This window comes from Sebastes umbrosus, chromosome 18 (genome assembly GCF_015220745.1).
Source record: "Sebastes umbrosus isolate fSebUmb1 chromosome 18, fSebUmb1.pri, whole genome shotgun sequence".
In the NCBI taxonomy this organism is placed as follows: Eukaryota; Metazoa; Chordata; class Actinopteri; order Perciformes; family Sebastidae; genus Sebastes; species Sebastes umbrosus.
The window spans coordinates 15,093,376-15,113,270 of NC_051286.1; the positions used below are offsets into that span (position 1 = coordinate 15,093,376).

The 19,895-nt window shown below is 39.6% G+C and overlaps 1 protein-coding gene across 3 annotated transcripts in view; it reads right to left on the bottom strand.

Moving 5' to 3' along the window:
• The window catches only part of mtmr9 (myotubularin related protein 9), a 95,446-nt gene that overhangs the window by 5,250 nt on the left and 70,301 nt on the right, over positions 1–19,895 (bottom strand). For 2 of the 3 annotated variants that reach the window (XM_037751659.1, XM_037751658.1), the window contains 9 exons: positions 9,668–9,859; positions 7,162–7,270; positions 6,870–6,995; positions 6,577–6,750; positions 6,227–6,444; positions 4,811–4,972; positions 4,494–4,635; positions 4,016–4,236; positions 2,277–2,428 (listed from right to left, as the gene is read on the bottom strand). In XM_037751659.1, coding sequence (XP_037607587.1) covers positions 2,277–2,428; positions 4,016–4,236; positions 4,494–4,635; positions 4,811–4,972; positions 6,227–6,444; positions 6,577–6,750; positions 6,870–6,995; positions 7,162–7,270; positions 9,668–9,849 — 1,486 coding nt within the window. In that variant the 5' untranslated portion in view covers positions 9,850–9,859. Of the gene's footprint in view, positions 1–2,276; positions 2,429–4,015; positions 4,237–4,493; positions 4,636–4,810; positions 4,973–6,226; positions 6,445–6,576; positions 6,751–6,869; positions 6,996–7,161; positions 7,271–9,667; positions 9,860–10,362; positions 10,458–19,895 lie in introns of those variants that run through there. The other variant, XM_037751657.1, reaches the window with a different exon arrangement.

Below are 19,895 nucleotides of genomic sequence, written 5' to 3' on the forward strand. Positions count from 1 at the left end.
AAGATTTTTTTTTACCAAGTTGCTGGTGTACGATTTATTATTTTAATAACAAAGAACAATTAAATAACTTTATAACTATGTATTTATTGGTCACATTTTGTTTTACAAAGTTAGGAAGGTGATCTTTAACTCAATCCTGATGTTGCCTTACACATAAAACAATGATCCCAGTCACTCCCACACAGTGAGGCATACAGCTTATCAATTAAACACCGGTATCGGATCGGTTCTCAGTATCGCTAAAAAGTCAGATCGGTGCATCCCTATTCTGAATTATTTGTTGCATGCAATGAAGTCATTTCATATCCTAGAATTCATGAAATATAATCCTGGACCATAAAGCACAAGAAAAAGACAGCAGCCTGATACAATCTCAGTCTCACACTGTTGCACGGAGGTTAAGTTTCATACTCGAGGGCACTGAGAGAGAAAAGAGCAGTATGCATTCATTTCACCCACGCAGATTTTTCTGAAGCATCAAGAAACAATCCACTGAATCACTGCTTGCTCATTTTTGTTTCCCACCATTTGGTGCTTTGAAATGTAACATAAATAATTTCATATTAACAAGGTGGCAGAAGTGTTTTCAAATATTTCAGACATCAAATTTACATTTTAAATAAAAAAAAGCTTCTTAATCTGTTTAAATGAAGTGATGAAGTACAGATTTATGTAGTATGTGTAACAATCTGACTTCAGTTATCAAGTCATTCTAATTGATAGTTTGCGGTGCAATATAAGCCTTAAATTCATAAATGGACTGTGTGAGATCGTTGCTACGGACAAGTAGAAAGTGTGCTACAGGACTAAGATTAGCGTTCATATGACTGACAACTGATAACCGGTAGTAAACCGTCACCGTCACTAGGCTCAGGTGTCAGAGAAGACGTCGTCTCAGCAACCTATAATAAGACAAACAAGCAAGCAAAACACATCGTCGAGATGCCTGCGAAGCAATCTGAATAATGTTGAAAATGTGAAGGCGCTGGAGGCAAAATGAGGGGGAAAAAGTCATATTATATGTTATATAATGACTATTATATACAGTCATTTTATATGAGCTTTTACATGAGCTACACGGCCACATGCTGAGCTTGACCGCTTCATGTAACATAAGGCAAGGTGGGCGTTCACTGCTGAGAGAGGTCAGAAAAAGCTAAAAGGTTTGTTTACACTGTATTTCAGACTAAGTACTAAATCTTATAATTCATATGCTCATTATTTTATTATAGCTTTTTACTATACAATATCATTTAAATTGTAGATAAACTGTTTGTTATTTACTGAATGTTTATTTTCACAGAGAGAGGCGGTTTCCTGTGGATACAATGTCTTGTTGAAAGGACAAAATGATGGCCTGTCATGTTGATAATTGTGCCTCGCATGGTTTGCTGTTGTTGTGACAAATTTCCCTTTAATATAAAATGCATGCACGCCTGCATTAATGCATGTATCTTTGAACATAGGGACAAAAAGTAAATGGGGGACCAAAACATGTATGTTGCAGAATTTACTAGTGGCTTATCAGCGGTGCAAATGGTGAAATCAATGGCGCCCCCTTGTGGTGGGATTACAGAATTTCTGCCTGAGTAAAAATAACAAGGGATGAGACTATGAACAGTGTTCCTGCAGATTATCACAGAAGCTTTCCCACACATTGCTAACAACTGTTTTAGGCGTTAGTCATGGGTTTTAGCCTTTAACTAAGTCAGACTTAGCCTGTCTTCAGCCCAAGCTTAAACCAACAGCATCAAACCCCCAAATTAACATGTGTCAATATTAGGATTGCTAGAGGTGTAAGCCTTGCAGTGTGGATCAGTATTTGGAGAGCATATAATGATGATACATTCCTCTGCAGGATGAAGATTTTCCATGCAAAGGTGTGAGCTGCCTTAAACCTTTGTGGATGTTTTCACCTCTACGTCTGCTCATCTATTAAATATATGAGATATTATGGGATAATTGTGATTAGTATTCTAAATATTAAGTTGAGTTTGCTTTTGTTTAGTCCGTTTTTCAATGTGCTGCTAAAAGTGTTTAATTTTCCTATAACAAAAAAAAACAAATGGTTGCTTAACGGGGCCCAGGCCCTTAGGAGTGGTCTCTACGGACTAGTGTGGACTGAGATCTCGAGGTATATTTCCATGTAGTTGTTTACTGCAGGGTTTTACAAATGTAAAGGACTGTAGAGGACCTTCTCTTTAATAGGCAGAAGCTTTAGGTCACCTACTCTATATAATCTCAGTCACTGCATTTGCTTTGTGTTTGTTTCTTACCTTCCCACAGCAGCAGACTCTGAGGGGCCACGGAGGGCCAGATCACGAGACTGTTGGCCTCGTAGAGCGGGTTGGTCAGACGCTCCAGTTCTTGAGGCCGGTTCACCCACGACCAAAGGGACACAGTCTTCTCAGGCAGAGACAGTCTGACTCTATGAAAAAAGGGTGAGAGAGTGTTAGGTTAACCAATAAGAGTGGTTGTAACCTGTACAATGACACATCCCTGGATGAACAAGGAAAATCTGGATTCTCCTTTCCCTCAATAGACATTTTAAAAATTGACTTTGGGAAGTCACCTAATTCACAACTGTGTTAATAAAGCTGCTTAGTGGTCAGTAATGTGAAGGAAAGGCTTTCAATCTTTCTGCATTCTCACATCAATATCATGAATGGGACGTTACCACACTAATGGCCTACATACTGCAAAACGTTTATAAACACTGTATGCTATGGATATTGTTATGGATATTTGATTGCATTAGATTAATAGGTGTACATGAACGTGTGTATTACGTCATTTTTTTAAGTCGCTGGCATGAGACTCGCTTTGGTGTTTCACTTCTCCTGCAGCTCTCTCACTTTCAAAGACACCTGGGCGAGTGTTTGCGGTGTACGAGTATTGATGTGCGTATTGGGCTTGTATTTTTGTATCTGGAGAAAAGCAGGGAACTGGGAAAGCCCTAGTATTTAAAAATATGAAATACTTGTTCATCCAGTATTTAAAAATATGAAATACTAGGGCTGTTAAAGTTAATGCAATAATAACGCGTTAGTGCTTATTTGTTTTAACGCCACTAATTTCCTTAACGCGTTAACGAAGGTTGTACGGGCTCAGTTCAGAGAGTCATACTAGCGTGTCGCGCAATAACGCTCCAAACTTAATTTTGGCGAGGAAAAACTGCCATGGCCATTTTCAAAGGGGTCCCTTGACCTCTGACCTCAAGATATGTGAATGAAAATGGGTTCTATGGGTACCCACGAGTCTCCCCTTTACAGACATGCCCACTTTATGATAATCACATGCAGTTTGGGGCAAGTCATAGTCAAGTCAGCACACTGACACACTGACAGCTGTTGTTGCCTGTTAGGCTGCAGTTTGCCATGTTATGATTTGAGCATCATTTTTATGCTAAATGCAGTACCTGTGAGGGTTTCTGGACAATATTTGTCATTGTTTTGTGTTGTTAATTGATTTCTAATAATAAATATATACATACGTTTGCTTAAAGCAGCATATTTGCCCACTCCCATGGTGATAAGAGTATTAAATACTTAACAAATCTCCCTTTAAGGTACATTTTGAACAGAAAAAAAAATTTATTAATTTGCGATTAAATATTTTAATCGATTGACAGCCCTATGAAATACTAAATAAAATGAATGATAATTAAAAAAAAAAAAAATACCACCTGCAAACTGTATATTGTGGAGAAACATGTAATTTCAATTGTGTGAATAATTAGTAAAACTTAATAAGAATACGTTTCCATAGACCAATCCGACTTCAATATGACAGTACACTACCTCAGAGTGTTCAGATTAGTTTGCTAGAATAATAACGCTGGTATGATCTTACATATCAAAGGGTTAAACTAAACAGTTATGTTATTTTAGAGAAAATATGAAAATATCGATATATTATTTAGAAGCCATATTGCCCAGCCCTATTACAAACCAAAACCAAAAAGCATATATCTGACATAAGCTGATAGACCAACCTCAACAGACTTCAGACTCACCTGTCAGCTGTACTGTTGCCCAGGAAGGTGCCAAACTGAGAAGCATAGGCGTGTTCGAAGATCAGCACCAGGAAGCTCTCGCTGAATTCAAAGGAGCACGGAAACTGGCGAAGGATCTGCCACACGCAGTCCAAGAAGAGCAGGAAGGCGGGAGCCTCTTGACGAGGCTTGCTGTTGGAGTAGGCCGACTGGGCGCAGCGATGCTGGAACGGGTGACCCGCCTGGGACAGATGGTCAAAAGGTGAGAGGGGGTCATGAGGAGGAATGCAAAGATCATGTGCATCATGATATTAAAATGCATGGACCTGATTACTATACCTGCATGGAAAAGTTTATCAGCTTATGTGTGTATGTAAATAACAAAGTGTGCATTATTTCAAGCTTTTAATATTACATATTCTTATAATTCTCAGTAATTAAGTTTATCAAAAAGGTGAAAAAAGATTTGGCCTGTGCTTCAAAGGTCAGATGAGCTTACCTGGAGCCACTCTCGCTCCACCAGGCCCTGGAAGCCCCTGATGGTCCTGCAAGCCGGATCAAGAATGATCTGAGCCAAAGAGGTCACCTGCAGGGTGGAGTCTGTCCCCTCTGTACCGTGAACGAGCACCGACGCTCCCTCCCTGAGACAAACACACATGATTACAGTTTGTCATTGTCACCCGCTACAACAGATTCAATACTGAACACTGTGGTTTTCTTGATGCAGTTGTACAGAGCAGAATTGTGAATGGAATGCTTATGTTGCTTACTGGTCCGGGATTAGTATAACAAGCAAATCAAACATTGTTCCCTGACCTGTCGATACACTGGGCAGCCAGGCAGGCAGTGGTGAGGATCTCTTTGACATGAGTCTGCCAGTTGGACGCCTCTAGTTTGCTTAACCAGCGGTCCATACTGTGCGACTGGTCGTTACACGCCTCTACCAGCTTTATCAGACTCTCCTGGAGGATGTTAGACCTGGAAATGAAAGATTTGTCACACACACTGTACTACAAGAAATGTCTGAATAGCTCATATATATTGAAAATACATTTTGGTCATACAAAGACATGTTGAAAAACAAAGTTTCTGACACATACTATCAGTATCACATTCTATCTATCTATCAAAGATAGGTAGAACTCAGCACAAGGTTTAGTTATTACTTGTGCCTGTGTCCATATAGCATCTTTTTCTGGTGGAAAAGCGGCCGTAGGGAGCTGGGGAGCACTTCATTCCAGCATTTCATAGAAAAGGCACTCAGAGCGTTGTTTTATGTCTGCAGGCTGCATGGTGTGTTTACCACTGTGACCACCAGCAGCCCTCGTCCCATGTCATGTTGTTTTTTCATAAATCAGCGGACTAATTTGCCTAATCTTCGCAGTCTAGTTTCAGGGACTAAAAGTCCTGGGAACGGGTGCTCTGGTAGCTCACCTGGTAGAGCGGGCGTCCCATGTACAAAGGCTGAGTCTTTAATGCAGCGGCCCAGGGTTTGAATCCGATCCGCGGTCCTTTGCTGCATGTCATCCCCTCTCTCTCCCCATTTCACAACTGTTACTGTCTCTCTATCTAATAAAGGCAAAACTGGCCCCAAAAAATTAATCTTGAAAAGGTGGAAACCCAGTTTATGACAACAATATCTTGACACCACATCATCACCAGCGTTGTATGATAGAGTAGCATTGCCCATTTGCTTTTTATTATCTATTTGGGCTACTATCTATTTGTTTGACATTGTTTGTTCACCATGAGCACTGACCGGAGGAGGGGTGCCCTCATACTTTGTACGAATGAGCTTGTCACCGCTCAATCTGACAGCTGTAGAGCAAAGACGACGATCCATCGGAGATGACACATACGGCGATAAAACACTCACCAGCAACATTCAGTGACCGCCCGGCCGATATGCCCCCACAAATGGGCTTTTTGGTCTTTGTTACGATAGTGTCTGTCTGACATATAAAGCTCAGGATAGACAGACACGGCCAAAACAAGCTTCTTCTCCATTTTCTACAGTGACGTCAGCAGCACTTTTCTGAAAAGTTCAGAGATTTTCAACAAGAAGCACTCGGAGCGGCCGCACAAAAAAGGGCAGAGCGCTGGGACACTGGCTGCAGCGAATTTTCTCAAGGCGGCCCCATACGCTCCCTCCTCATTCAGAACAATTGAAAAAAAGACACTGGCACTCAGAAATAAACACTAGATGGACACGGGCGCATGCTGACCACTCACCTTTCGATTGCCTTGTGGATCCTCCTCCACTGGGGGTAGTTAGCCTCAGACTCAATTCCTCCACCTCGAGCTTTGGCCTGCTGGGCAATACTGATGGTGCGTGTGTCAATGATGTAGCCACGTTTGCCTGGCCGCAGGGTGGCGTTGATCAGCTTCTCGTCTTCCTTACACCGTCGCCCGTTGGTGCCCGTCAGCGGTTGCCCCGCTCGCATCATCACCTGAAAGTGGAAGTGATTTGAGGCCATTTTTCCAAAAGTGAACATTCCATACAAATAAAACTAAACCAGACAGACAGTAAATCCACAAAGAATACTTGCAGCATAAATCATATAATCTCCATTTGTGCTCACCATGCCATTCTTCTTGTGGTAGTAGCTAAGTACTGGAAAACGGCCACTGTGACGGAAGGTAGCTGCTTTCCTCAGTGTGTCATCATCAACATCTTTGGGCACTGCCACTAGAGGGGGGTATGATGGACACACACTGAAGTCTTTGTTGACTTCACTCAGTCTCCACTCATCTGTCTGATAAAAGGGATGGTTCAAAGGTTAAAAAGTTAAAAGAAAGGTCGTTAAGCATGTACAACAGAGGGCTGGGAGAATATTGAGTGTGAAACATGTTTTGCCACTAATTATGTCCATACCATGGACTCCAAATCTTTAAAGGCATCCTTTGGAAGAAAGGATTTCCAGCCATCTTCTATGACTTCAAACATGGGCCGGTAGAAGAAAGGGTACATCAGGGAGAGTGAATCAAGCGTGGACAGAGCCTAGAGAGGAATAAAGGATATGTATTAATTAGTCACATGTAGAATTTCATTTGACATTAAAAATAGGACAACCATTCAGACAGTAAAGGTGAACGTTGTGCAGTTAAAAACAGTTATGTGTAATCTACATTGGCTACTTGACATGAAAATTATTTTTTTTTGTTACCTCAATTGAGCTGGTAATGTTGAGACACTCCTCCATGCCAGGGATGTCGAGCTGGATCACCCTTAGGTCTTTGCATTTGACTATGATGCTTCCCAGAGACCCCACAAATCTGAAAGGAAGGGGAAGATTTAATTCAAAAGGTAAGCACAGAAAGAATGACTGGAGAGACACAAAGGCTCAATGCTGGCACTGTTTCCTCAGAGCAAAAATGCCCCTGTGTGGCCTTTCTGTGTGCATTTTCTCCTCATGTTGGGCACTCTGGATTTTCCCATATTAAAAAACATACACGTTAGCTATTATGAATACTCCTGCCTGCATTCGACCTAGTCACAGATTTGGACCCCAGTAGCTGCTCCTAAATAGTTGCGGGTATGCATGGGATGATATGAAAATTTTATGTCACGATTATCATGGCCAAAATAATGATGATTCACAATATTATCCCAATAATCAAAATATGCTTAAAACTCTTAAAATGGCACTAAAACATACTGGAATCACTTTACCTTACATTTTGTTAAGAAACAAATATTTTTTATTGCATCACAGATAGGACATGCATCTCTATTAGTGAAAAACAAACAAGCTTAAATAAGGTAATCATAAATCATACGGTCCCCATGCATAAATAAAGGATACATTTAATAATTAAAAGCAATATTGTGTGGTCTGTTCTTTCTTACATGATAATTCCTGTATTTTAAATCAGGCTCTATTTTTCACCTCTCTACCATGATAACAAGCTAGACAGCTTTTTCAAGTCACTCGTGTGACGATATTCATGATTATCCGGATAATGGAAATTCACTGCAATGAACTTATTGTGAGTGTTTTTTGTTTTTTTATTATCACAATCTGCAATAAAATCCTATATCGTACCATCCTTAGTTGTGGGTAAATACTGAGAACATATTTCCACAATAAGTCTGTGCTAATTACTCAAACTGGGGTGCTAGGATAGCGCATTCATGTGCAATCATTAGTGTGTTTGTTTGTGTTACTTTAAACACCCAACGTTTAATGCTCAAAGCGGTTTACAGCTCCTCGCACTTCTCAACCACACAAAATAAATCATCAACCTGTGGGAAACACTGTAGTGACACAGCCCACAGTCAGACTCAAACTTCCTGTCACAGCAGTTTCAGATCCTCTCTCTCCACTGTAAAAGTCAAGCGTAAGCACAGCAGAGATCTGGTGCATGCAATGCACAGAGTTGCAGTTGGGAAATTGGGTGTAACCGCAGTCAAACACTTTACTCTCACTGTGTTTCCTCCCTTGTTACTCAACATTATATAACCAACCTGCTGTTCTGTTTCTATTTTTCATAATGGCTTTTATAAAGAAGTCACACAATGCAAAAATACACTGCTTAACGTCCCCTTTTCATGTGTTGTTGTCTTTTTTAAAATAACTAATGAAAATGCAATGTGACAGTGACTATGCCTGATAAACAATTAAGGAAAAAGGTGTCACAACAGTTAATAAGAAGCTCCTCCTAGCTAAGCTTCCATCCATGATGGAGAATGACTCCCACCCCATGCAGGACACCATCTCAGCACTGGAGAGCTCCTTCAGCGACAAGCTGCTCCACCCAAAGTGTGTGAAGGAGCTCTATCGCAGGTCCTTCCTTCCTGCAGCTGTCAGGCTCCACAACCAGCACTGCTCCCAGTAGGCCACTTACACTTACACAAAAAAAAAAATGACAATAACCTGATATTTTCAGGTGGAATTTCATTCATTCATTCATTCATTCATTCATTCATTCTCACTGTGCAATGTCATTTTTCCACTTGTGCAATTGTGTTAATAGTCCGTTTATTGTCAATACTGTATATACTGCTCCTATTTTTATACTTCCTTCTATTTAAATGGTTCATATTTTGTTACACTTTGTTTAGCTCTTTTTTTTTTTACTGTGTTAGCTGATGCATCTCGTTTTTTGCACTATCCTCTTTGCTGCTGTACACTGCAAATTTCCCCATTGCGGGACTAATAAAGGAATGGAATATCTTATCTTATCTTAAGTTGATTAGAACTACAAAGCACTTTGGGAAAACTACTAGAAAAATAAATAGATACAGATAAACCATCCTCACTCAAAGATTTACAACTAGAAAGCATTTAAAGTCAGCTTTTTATGCATTTTAAATAGTATTTCTAAGGTTTCTTTGAGGAAAAAGCATTGTTGACATCCTATAATGACATTCAATAACCTGATATTTTCAGGTGGAATTTCATTCATTCATTCATTCATTCATTCTCACTGTGCAATATTATTTTCCACTTGTGCAATTTTGTTAATAGTCTGTTTATTGTCAAAACTGTATATACTGCTCCTATTTGTATACTTCCTTCTATTTAAATGGTTCCTATTTTGTTACTTTGTTTAGCTCTTTTTTACTGTGTTACCTGATGCATCTTGTTTTTTGCACTATCCCCTTTGCTGCTGTACACTGCACATTTCCCCACTGCCGGACTAATAAAAGAATATCTTATATTATCTCACCTCCTCTCTATGGAGTCAATGTTGGAGTGAAGCAGCCACAGCTCTTCTGTGTTGTCCTGTCTGGAGGAGAGAATCAGGTGATGACCAGTCAAACACAGGGTCCCCTCCACAGTGGGCATGAAAGGCCGATGCAGGACAACCCCATCCACCCTGGGTGTCTTTATCAGCTCTGCAAACTCCATGACATAAAACCTAAAGAAAAGACAGCCCAGATGACAAGAGATGATGAAAAAAAGTTAAATAATTTGTACAATTACACTCCAACATTTTGCTTTCAAGACACACACACATTTGCATGGGATGATAGTGTTGTTTTCTCTTTCAAGGTAACATAAAATCAGGGTATGGAGGGTTTTCTTCAAGCATATGGACAACAATACAGATTAGCTAACGTTACTACAGCTAAAACAGACTAACCAAAGCCCTGTTGTGCTGCTTTTAAAGACAACATATCGAGCAAAGTCGATGACAATCAACATTAAACCAACAAAATGCTGCATAGATGTCAGCTAGTTAGAGTTAGCTTCATCCAGGAAGTGCAGTGGCTAACGTTGAGCTAACAGTGACAGACTGCATACATTGTGCGTCATTTTTATATATTTATGTCTAAATGTTAACATAATACATACTGTTAGAAGTACAGAACAAACACGCACGCGTTTAACTGATGTTAAGATGATTTATGGAAGAATTACCTGACTTATCTTTTCCTTTTATTTGTTGTTGGGCGAGACTGGTGCGTCCACATCAATACGCCGACTGGAAACAAGTGACTTGAGAATTTGTACTCAGGACAATTTGCATAACACATTTAACACAAATTATTATTTTAAAACGGGAAAACATTTTTTATCAATGGGACAAAACATATAAAATGAAATATGAATGCATTTAAAAATGTAGGTTTTTATCTCATTCATACAGGTAGTATGTTGAGTCAAACTGAAATTACCCAATGGATTTACAGAGACTTTTAATCATCTGGTAGCTTTGTCATTTCAGAGCTGTAATTCAGTTTATGGGAATATTTGTACTGAAGATTTACATGAAGACCTATGGATTTCCTCATAGCATTGGCACATTGCATATTTTCACAATCCTGTTGTATATGTGAAGCTGCTTTTATTTTTATTTTTTTTAGATTAATCCATGTGTCATCTATTCATCCCCTGCTTCATTTCATTTTTTTTTATACTTTATTTTTTTCCCTTTTTTCAAGGTTGTTTTCATATGTGCAATTTACAGTTCGTAATTACAATAGTTTATAAACCATTTTTTAAGTAGATGGGCTTATAGACAAACTCATTAAGTACACTAAAGAAAACAACTTCAACATTAAAAATTGAAATAAAGTTAAGAAAATAAATAATAATAATAATAATAATAATAATAACAATAATAATAATAATAATAATAATAATAATAATAATAATAATAACAATAATAATGATAAAAGAAAAGAATAGAGCTAAAAAACAAAAACTAAAAAACAACAACACATAATAAAAAAACAAAAACAATAATAATACAAAAAAACGAGAGTAATAATAAATTAAATCAACAAATAAGTTAATAGAAAATAAAAAGGGGGCGGGCGCAAATATATAGTAATATCATTTACATGGGCACACACATGCCTCCTCCTTAACGTCAGGTCATCTCCAAGCATATGTATATGTGATCGGATTTACAGACACTTTTAATCATCTGGTAGCTTTGTCATTTCAGAGCTGTAACTCAGTTTAAGGGAGTATTTGTACTGAAGATTTGTTATGAAATTAAATGAAAACCTACAGATTTCCTCATAGCATTGACACATTGCATATTTTTTTTTTTTAACCTTTACTTAAGGTAGTACTCATTGAGATTAATAATCTATTTTGCAAGAGAGACCTGGCCACAACAGCAGCATTTAAACATACATTAAAGTTTCAGACGCCACAACATAAAACAAATGCAAAAATAAATACATAGCATAATATCATACAAAACACTAAAATCAAGTGTTTGAAGCCAACGTTAAAGTGAAAATATTCAGAAACACAGACAGCTCCCGATTGACTCTGCTTCTAGGTCTTTCATTAATGTTTTAAATTCATCAAAAGTAATCAGATTTCCCAGCATATTTTCACAATCCTGTTGTATATGTGAAGCTGTTTTTATTTTTAATTTTTTTAGAATAATCCATGTATCATCTATTCATTCCCTGCTGTATGAAACACCTAACAATATCAAAAAGAGACACTAGGTGGTGTCATTGAAAGATTTTTGTGAGACTCGTAGTGTTAAATGGCTGATCTACATGGCCCCATAGTTTAATAACACCTTGATTTAAGATGCCTGAAAAGTACATTATGTATGGTTATGAGAAATATATTATTACATAATAAAGAAATGCCGGTGTGTTTTTTTGATAACAAATCACAGACTCAAAAGCAGACTCTTGGTTGGTCAGTCAGACAGCCTACCTGGACACGGTGACCTGTAAATAACTATTGACAGGCAGCAAAACCAGGCAGACTTAATTCAATAAAAACAGCAGACAGATACATGAACAGACTGGACACGAGAAAGTAAAGACGTCAAGGCTACTTAGACAATATAATAAAAGAAAAAATAAATTGCCATCTATAGTGTATATACTGTATTACTAGAGTAGACTAGGGGGGGAAACAGGAAGAAACCTTGGCAAGGAGACTTCAGAAAGAGACCCATGGGGATAGAATATGAGCCAGAAGGACTTTTAAAACTTAAAGCTGCAGTGGGTAGAATTGGAACAAATATGATTAAAAAAAGTATTTTTTATAAACAGTCACTATATCCTGACAGTAGTGCATGAGACAGGTAATCTTAAAGAAATCATGTTCCTCTATGTCCTCCGGTGCTCATAATGGCATCTGCAAGATTTCACAGACCGGAGGAAAACAACCAATCAGAGCCGAGCTGGAGCGTTGCCGTCTCTGAGCAGCTGTCAATCACTCACAAACCCCAACAAAACTGTCAAACTAGGCAGCGCTGATCAAATATTAATCAATATTCTGTTACTGTAATGCCTGTTTCTCGCCTCAAATGTTTTCAGAATCATCTTGTAGTGTACTGTTTAGCTGTAAAATGAGAAAGATTGTGACCTGGCAGCCATGTTGAGATCAATTGAGGAAATACCAAGCACTGGCCACCAGACGGAGCACAGCCAATAGGAACACTCTCTCTGAAATGACCTGTGATTGGCCAAAGTAAAGATTGTTTTAAAGCCTGAAAACAGAGCCATGAGGAGATCCAGAAGTCTAGATATCGCTCAGAACACTTGAATTACAATATGCTGAAAGGTTATTATGGATTTTTTGCCCAATGATGCCAAAAATATTCTGCCTACTGCAGGTTTAATCTAATATTAAGATGTCAAATAAAACAAGTCCAGCTCTAACTGAATCCTTGATCCTAGACCTAACACAGTGGGCAGTGGCAGACCAGACACACCAGACTTCAGTATTGTGACGCACATAATGACCTTGGAGGAGGGACCTGCAGGTTAAGAATGACCATAGTAGTGAATCATGTAGGAATCTAACAGCTGGGCGATGTGCTCCATCAACTAGACTCCACTATAGCTAGGAGCCGATCAGGCTTAGCCTGGGCTATATTGCACTCTCCTGCATTATAGAAACTCAAGTCATTTCAGGATTAATCCAGTAAAATGAATGAAAAGCTATGCGCCCTCATAAAAAAAATGTTGAGTCTAGATTTGAAGATCATAAGAGAGCCAGCATCCCTAATAGCAGCTGGGAGTTTATGCGGGAGGAAAAAGCTGTTGCCTGAGGATTTTGTCAGTAGTTCTTATAGCGAGGAGGCCTTCCTGCTGAGATCTTAAAGCACACACTTTGAATGGCAGACTCCCTAAAGAGGTGAACACATTTGGAGAGAGATGAAGAAGAAGAGCAGATGACTAGGCAAAGACTAGGGCAGGGCAGTGTGTGGGTATGTGTGATGTGATGTATTGCAAATCAGCACCATATTTGCTTCCGTTGCAGCCTGTCTGGGCTTCACAATAGATGGTTTGCTCAGCCCGCATCATAGAAAACTCATGTACAGACGCCAGGGCTCGATTGAATGTGAAACCCAGCGTTGCTTTACAAACCAAATAACTGCCTGTCCTCTGAGGAAAAGATGCTTTGCTGTGGCTTTTTTTTTTTATAAAAAAAGAAGATGGGCTGAGAAAAAAATAGCTTTCAAAGCAAATATTCAGCCCTACGCAGGACAGAATAGAGTAACCTAACCTCTATGTTTTATTTAACAGGGTGCTTAGACAAATGTGTTGGTGCAGGAGGAGATGATTCACTTTAGCATCTGAAAGGTTCAGTGATAAACTGTTAACTTGTATGTCAGCATGCTGAATGTTTGAAGAGATAACACTTGATGAAACACTCTTTGCTCGCTGTGCCTCAGAGGAGTTCAGCGAACAAATATGAATAAACTTGTCAAACACATAACTACATGTTCCATTAAAAGTGGATTGGATTAGTAACTACAAACTGTGATCAAGTTGTTATCACTGAGTCTCCAAATCTGAATGCTCACTGGCGTCACAGGGATCATATTTTGACATTTTTTCTTGACGAGCTCTGAGCATTTTGGGACATCATGGAGCAATTTTTAGTGACTGACAGTTTGTGCCCACACGCCTACTGTACCACATTACTCACCCAAGCTTTTCATTCAGCTTCTTATAAAGACAATGTCTCATCCAACCTGCTGTTCTGAATGGTTTGCCTGGTGTTTGTTCTGCTGTGTGATGTTATTTTGGGCCTGTCCAGTGAATCAGAGCAGTCTGTCACGACAGATAATGATGACTTAAACGTGGGCGCACAGTCTAATACCAAAATTAGTTGTGTAGGCTGCTCTGTGACAAACATCACTCAAAGCTCCAACAATAGCCCTTCTATCTCTGAACGTTTTTTGGTTCCAAGTTGTATTTGAATGTAGCTGTATTGGCTGTGGTACTGTACTGGTAATACTTCTTTAAGATATTCTGTATCACATGAAAGGGTTTTGCACTGAGACATTTACATTTACAGCTAGTTATCACCTCACACCCCAAAGAACTGTGAAAAGGTGTAAAAAGCTCCTGAAGAATTCTTCATCTTATCACATTTTCTGCATTATTTAGCACACATGCCACAAATGTGCTGCTGTAAACCTTGTGAGAATCAGCAATATGTTTCCCATGTGTGTTTTTATGAAATTGTCATATGTACCGGTGACACTGGTGTTGTTTTCACCTTGTGAGTCTATGTCATCATGTCAAAATGTGGTCCTGGAGACACCTGCTGTAGCAGGAACTATACCACAGAAGAGGTTTTGAGTACTTTGTCAGGTGTTTATATTTCTGTCTGTCTAGGGACAGATTTTGCCACTGTGATAGCATCACAACCATGCAAGATACAGATGTGTAGTAGAGATCAAAATGAAGATTGAGTTGAAGATAGGCGTGGTCCAAGGCAAGGGGATGAAGGGACGTTGGACCCTCTTTACGCCCCTTGCCTGGTTTGCCGTCATAAAACTCTACAGGTGTGCAGTTGAGATCAAAATGAAGACCGAGTTCGAAGATGGGCGTGGTCTGAGCAAGAGCACCGGAAGTACGGGAGGTAAGAAGGTGGCAATGGGCCCCCCCACTTTACGTCCCTGGCCCAATGTGGTGTCGCGGCCTGTGTGATCCCACCATGATGGTTGTTTTTTCAATTATTTTTCTTTTCTTTCTTTCTGAGAAGCACCCCTAAACATCACTGTTTTATCTTTATTTAGCATATTGTGTGTGTTCTCTCCAGCCTAGATGTCAAGCGAACATCGGACTTCTGCAGAAGTCCAGGTCAGTCCTCTCCCACTCATGTTAACCTGTCGTTTACCTGTCTCCATCTCAACAAATGCCCACATAGGTAGCCTGCATTTTGGTTTGCTTGGAAACCGTCCGAGACCCCCTCTCGCAAGCAGTATTGGACCAGTTGATCCGCACCAGAGTACGATTACTGCATTCAAAACCACCCAAATGAACTGCACAAGAGGTTGAACCGCACCAAAGTTTGATTAAAACAGACTAAATGCTTGTGAAAGCGCCCTAACCATAACTGGCTCTAGATAGGGCCGTTCACATTTTCACGTCGGCCACAGTTCTTCTACACGCTTGGCACACGAGAGAGGTTTGAATTGGTTGCAATCTGCAACCTCACCACTAAATGTCACTAAATACACTCCAGTCATTTAATGCCTTGTTAAATATTAGTAGTAATCTGTTAATTATTAATGCATCTTTAGAATTTGTTGTACTATGTTTAGATGCACAGCTGTAAATTTGGGCACCCTGATGAGATTTGACATGAGCGCTAACCTGAAGAATGTTTTTTAGTACAGCATCGCCGCTCCTCTTTGAAATGCCTCTACAGTTTAGGTACGCTGAAAATCTCCCTCTTTTCAAACCTCAAGTGTCGGTTTCTCTTCTGTAAAATCCACCAACATGGAAGTGAGCACATACATCGCTTGTTTTATACGTTACATGTGTTGTGCTAAGTCTTTGTATGGCATAGTGACCTAAACGCCTTGGTAAGCCTCAGCTCACGGAACACTCATACACAACGGGGGGAAAAAAAGACTTGTCATCGACTTCTCATTGACGCTTGTATTGATTACACACCTCTGAAGTACAAAAACGTAAAATAGCCTTGTGCCCACAATGCATCATTGATTTGCTCCACCTGAACACTTCACTCACAGGATGCAGGATTTCCATTTCAAGTACAGCTGGCTAGAAAGTATTACTACTCCCTCCATGTGTGGAAACCACACACACACACACACACACACACACACACTGTCTGATTTATTTAGCCTACGCTCCCTAACCAGCCTTCATCCTGATCTCTTCCTCGAGACGCCTCAGACTTTTTCTTTCTACTCCTGCCTTATATTCACCCACTCTCTCTGTCTCACACACACTCATGTTAGGCCTGTGGTTTGTTTTTGTTTCAAATGACTAATGTCTGTTTGTTGCTCTGTAAGGCGGTTTGTGACAAATTGGGTAAAAAGTGCTTTATAATTTGAATTGATGTCATCTGATTGGATTATTTTTTATTGTTGCCGAGAGGCCTTTGCTGCATTAAACTGCCTACCATCTCCGGCGGATGTTAGAGCTACATCTGGTGTGCTGCTCACAAGGCATTTTGGAGGCCTAACAGACCTGAGGAAGAAGAGCAAATGAAGGCTACTCAGATGAAACAGGCTTTATGATACCGTACTCTCTTGTGTGCATTCTTCGATCACATTCGGGCCCAGAGGAACGGCTGCAACCTGATTCTTTTTTCATACAGCATCACTTCTAAAACAAAAGACTTTCCGTCTCCCGCTGCTTATCATCCTCACTAGATAAAGAAAACGGAAAAGTATCTAACCTTACATGATGTATTTGTACCAGACATGCTGGGACGTAACACATGTTTTGTAGATTATGATCGTTTCTATGATAGCTTTCAAAAATAACAAAAAAAATACTGGTTTTATTGTAACCGTGAGCCTATAACGTACACACTTAGAGCGTTTTTGATGTATTGTAAGGTATATCATAATGACTGGGAGGAAACATATGGGTGTTTTGGTGTGAAACCAGAGAAGACCTGGTCCGATGAACCCAATCAGAAATAATTAAGTGAGTTAATGTAGCTCTGGGCTCCTTTTCACTGGTCCACTGGTGTCTCTACACAGAGCGAGAAAGTAAAGTCTGCAAACCAGTCATGCTTCTCCTCTCTGTAATGCATTGACATTTTGCTCTTATGTGATTTGTCATTAGTCACTAGACCAGCAGAGGTGAACATGATGATAACATTAAAGTCTCCCTCCACTCAAAAATGTGTTTCGCTTAATGTTACCTCACTTGGATGTTTGAGCTTCACGGTGCAGAATGATGCAGAGTTTGACATCAGAAGGCTGTTTTCACATTCATCTGCAGATGTTTGACACAAAAAAATATTTGCATATATGGATTCTTCAATGAGGGAGAAGGAGAAGATGCAATTTTAAGATTGTTAACCAGGTAATCATACTTTTTTGTGGAAAAAAAAAAAAAATAAGACACAAATCATTATTCAAAGCAGAGTCTTTTATGTATGTGAATGAAAATGGGTTCTATGGGTACCCATGGAACTTTACAACCACAAACTACAGATCTACGGCATTCAGAGGATGGATGGCTTTCCTAGGTAGATTGACAATAAGGGGGTTTCAGAGCAGTTTCAAGAACAGAAGTGCTCGCCATCCAATCACCGAAAAATGCAATTCTTGCAGAAATCTCCAAATGTCAAAAGTTTTTGATACCAAATCACAGTGTTCCCCAAGGTCTCTGTGTCTTAATGTGGTATTTTTGAGGTATTTTTGATATTTTTTATCAATTCTCGAGTGGTAAAAAATGGTTAAATTTAGCACCAAATCTTTGTAACAAATGGTATCAATCCAAAAACTGCTGCAGCAATTTAAGAGACATAATAGAGCATGGGAACGGTCATCACAAACTTATATCATCATGTTCTATGCTCTTATACACTTTCACAATTCATTTTTATTTCTTATTAATGTGTTTGGATTGAGCTCCACTCAGGTTAACTATATTATCACAATAAAGTGGAAGTGCAAGCAAAATAGCTTTGAATGTGATCAGTAGTCTATACTTATAACATCACTCTACTGAAGGTCAGAAACAGATGGCGGAGCTTTGTAAAGCTGGAAGGATATAATGAGCGTAGTGTGTGTCTATCATAGTGAGGACAAATTCAAGTTCAAAATAAATAGAAATGATGTTTGGTTTAATCAAGAAGCCATAAAACATGCTGGTGATGATAGTCACTCTGTTTATAGATTGATATCTTTTAACTGTTTTTTCCCCTCTACTCTCTTTTAATCTTTTACCCTCATATTTTGTATTTTTAGATATTATTGTGTGAGCTGCGTATGAGTTGTCTGCATGTTTGCAAACCAGCTTGCCTCAAATTGCCCCTCGAGGGTCAAATTAAGTATTTTTGAATTTAACTCGAGTTTTAGACCTCGAAAGTGACACAAGTGGTGATATGTGGCCTTTTTGTGCTTTCTTCCTTTCCTTTAGTGTGTTATATAGTTTTTTGTGCATGTAAAAGGTCTGCAAAGTTACAAAGCCCAAAGTCCACACCAAAGGAAGCTACTCTCTCCCATAGAAACACTGCTCCTTAACTGCCTGAAACGCCTTGATTGAAGTCCTGCCTTTTCTTCCGTAACGTGGTGATGTCACCAAGTAACACATTTGCACACTTTCCTTGGACATATTATAAAATTACAAAGAAAAACAATATTCAACTAACATTACGATATATATTCACTTATTATGTAGCGTAAAAATGAATTTCCATGGCCGCCGTCATTTCTGACAACGTCAACAAACACGTCACAACTCCTGAACTTGGAGCTTTCAAAAACGTTCCACTTACGAGGTCGCGAATACCACAAGAGGGGGGCGTTCGTGTGGAGTCTTCTCATGAACACCGTAAACATTTGAAGGCATCATTAATACCTGCCTATAGCGGCTATAGTTTGGCACGCCCTCACACAAAGCTAGTTAGAGCGGAGCTGGATCGGAGTCCGAAGAGTTTGGTTCGGTTGACCAATCACAGCAGTGGGCCAGCTGACCTGCAGCACAGCCGGTATGAGAAAAGTAAAGCGTTTTTTGAACATTAAAGCATATAAACATGTTCTACAGCTCCCTCCCAGATCCGGCGTCCAGACAGGCGATCAAATCAGAGTGGGGGTAGCGGGTGAAGCGGACATGAGCCAATCAATCTCACACTGGATGTGACCCTGCAGTCTAGTCACGGTGTTGTCGAGCCTGCAGCAGGACTCACCGGCTCTTCACTCGCATGTGCTACCGGAGGGGAAAACGTCCCTTTTCAGCAAATGCTTAACGCTTTGACTGCTGCTGGAAAAAAAAAGATGCTGCAGAAAGGAGAGAAAACCCAACATGTCTCTTAGCAACCATTCTAGAGATCTATAGATTCACCTATAGATCTATTACATCTTTTACCCGGGGGAGATGCTGTGTGGAGGCTGCCTATGTAGCTTTCCATTTTGTTGTGCCATTAATTCCAGTTAGCTTCCAATTAAATGTCTAGTCTCTTTCAAAACAAATATAGATTTATAATATATTTTCACAAGTAGGCTATAGGCT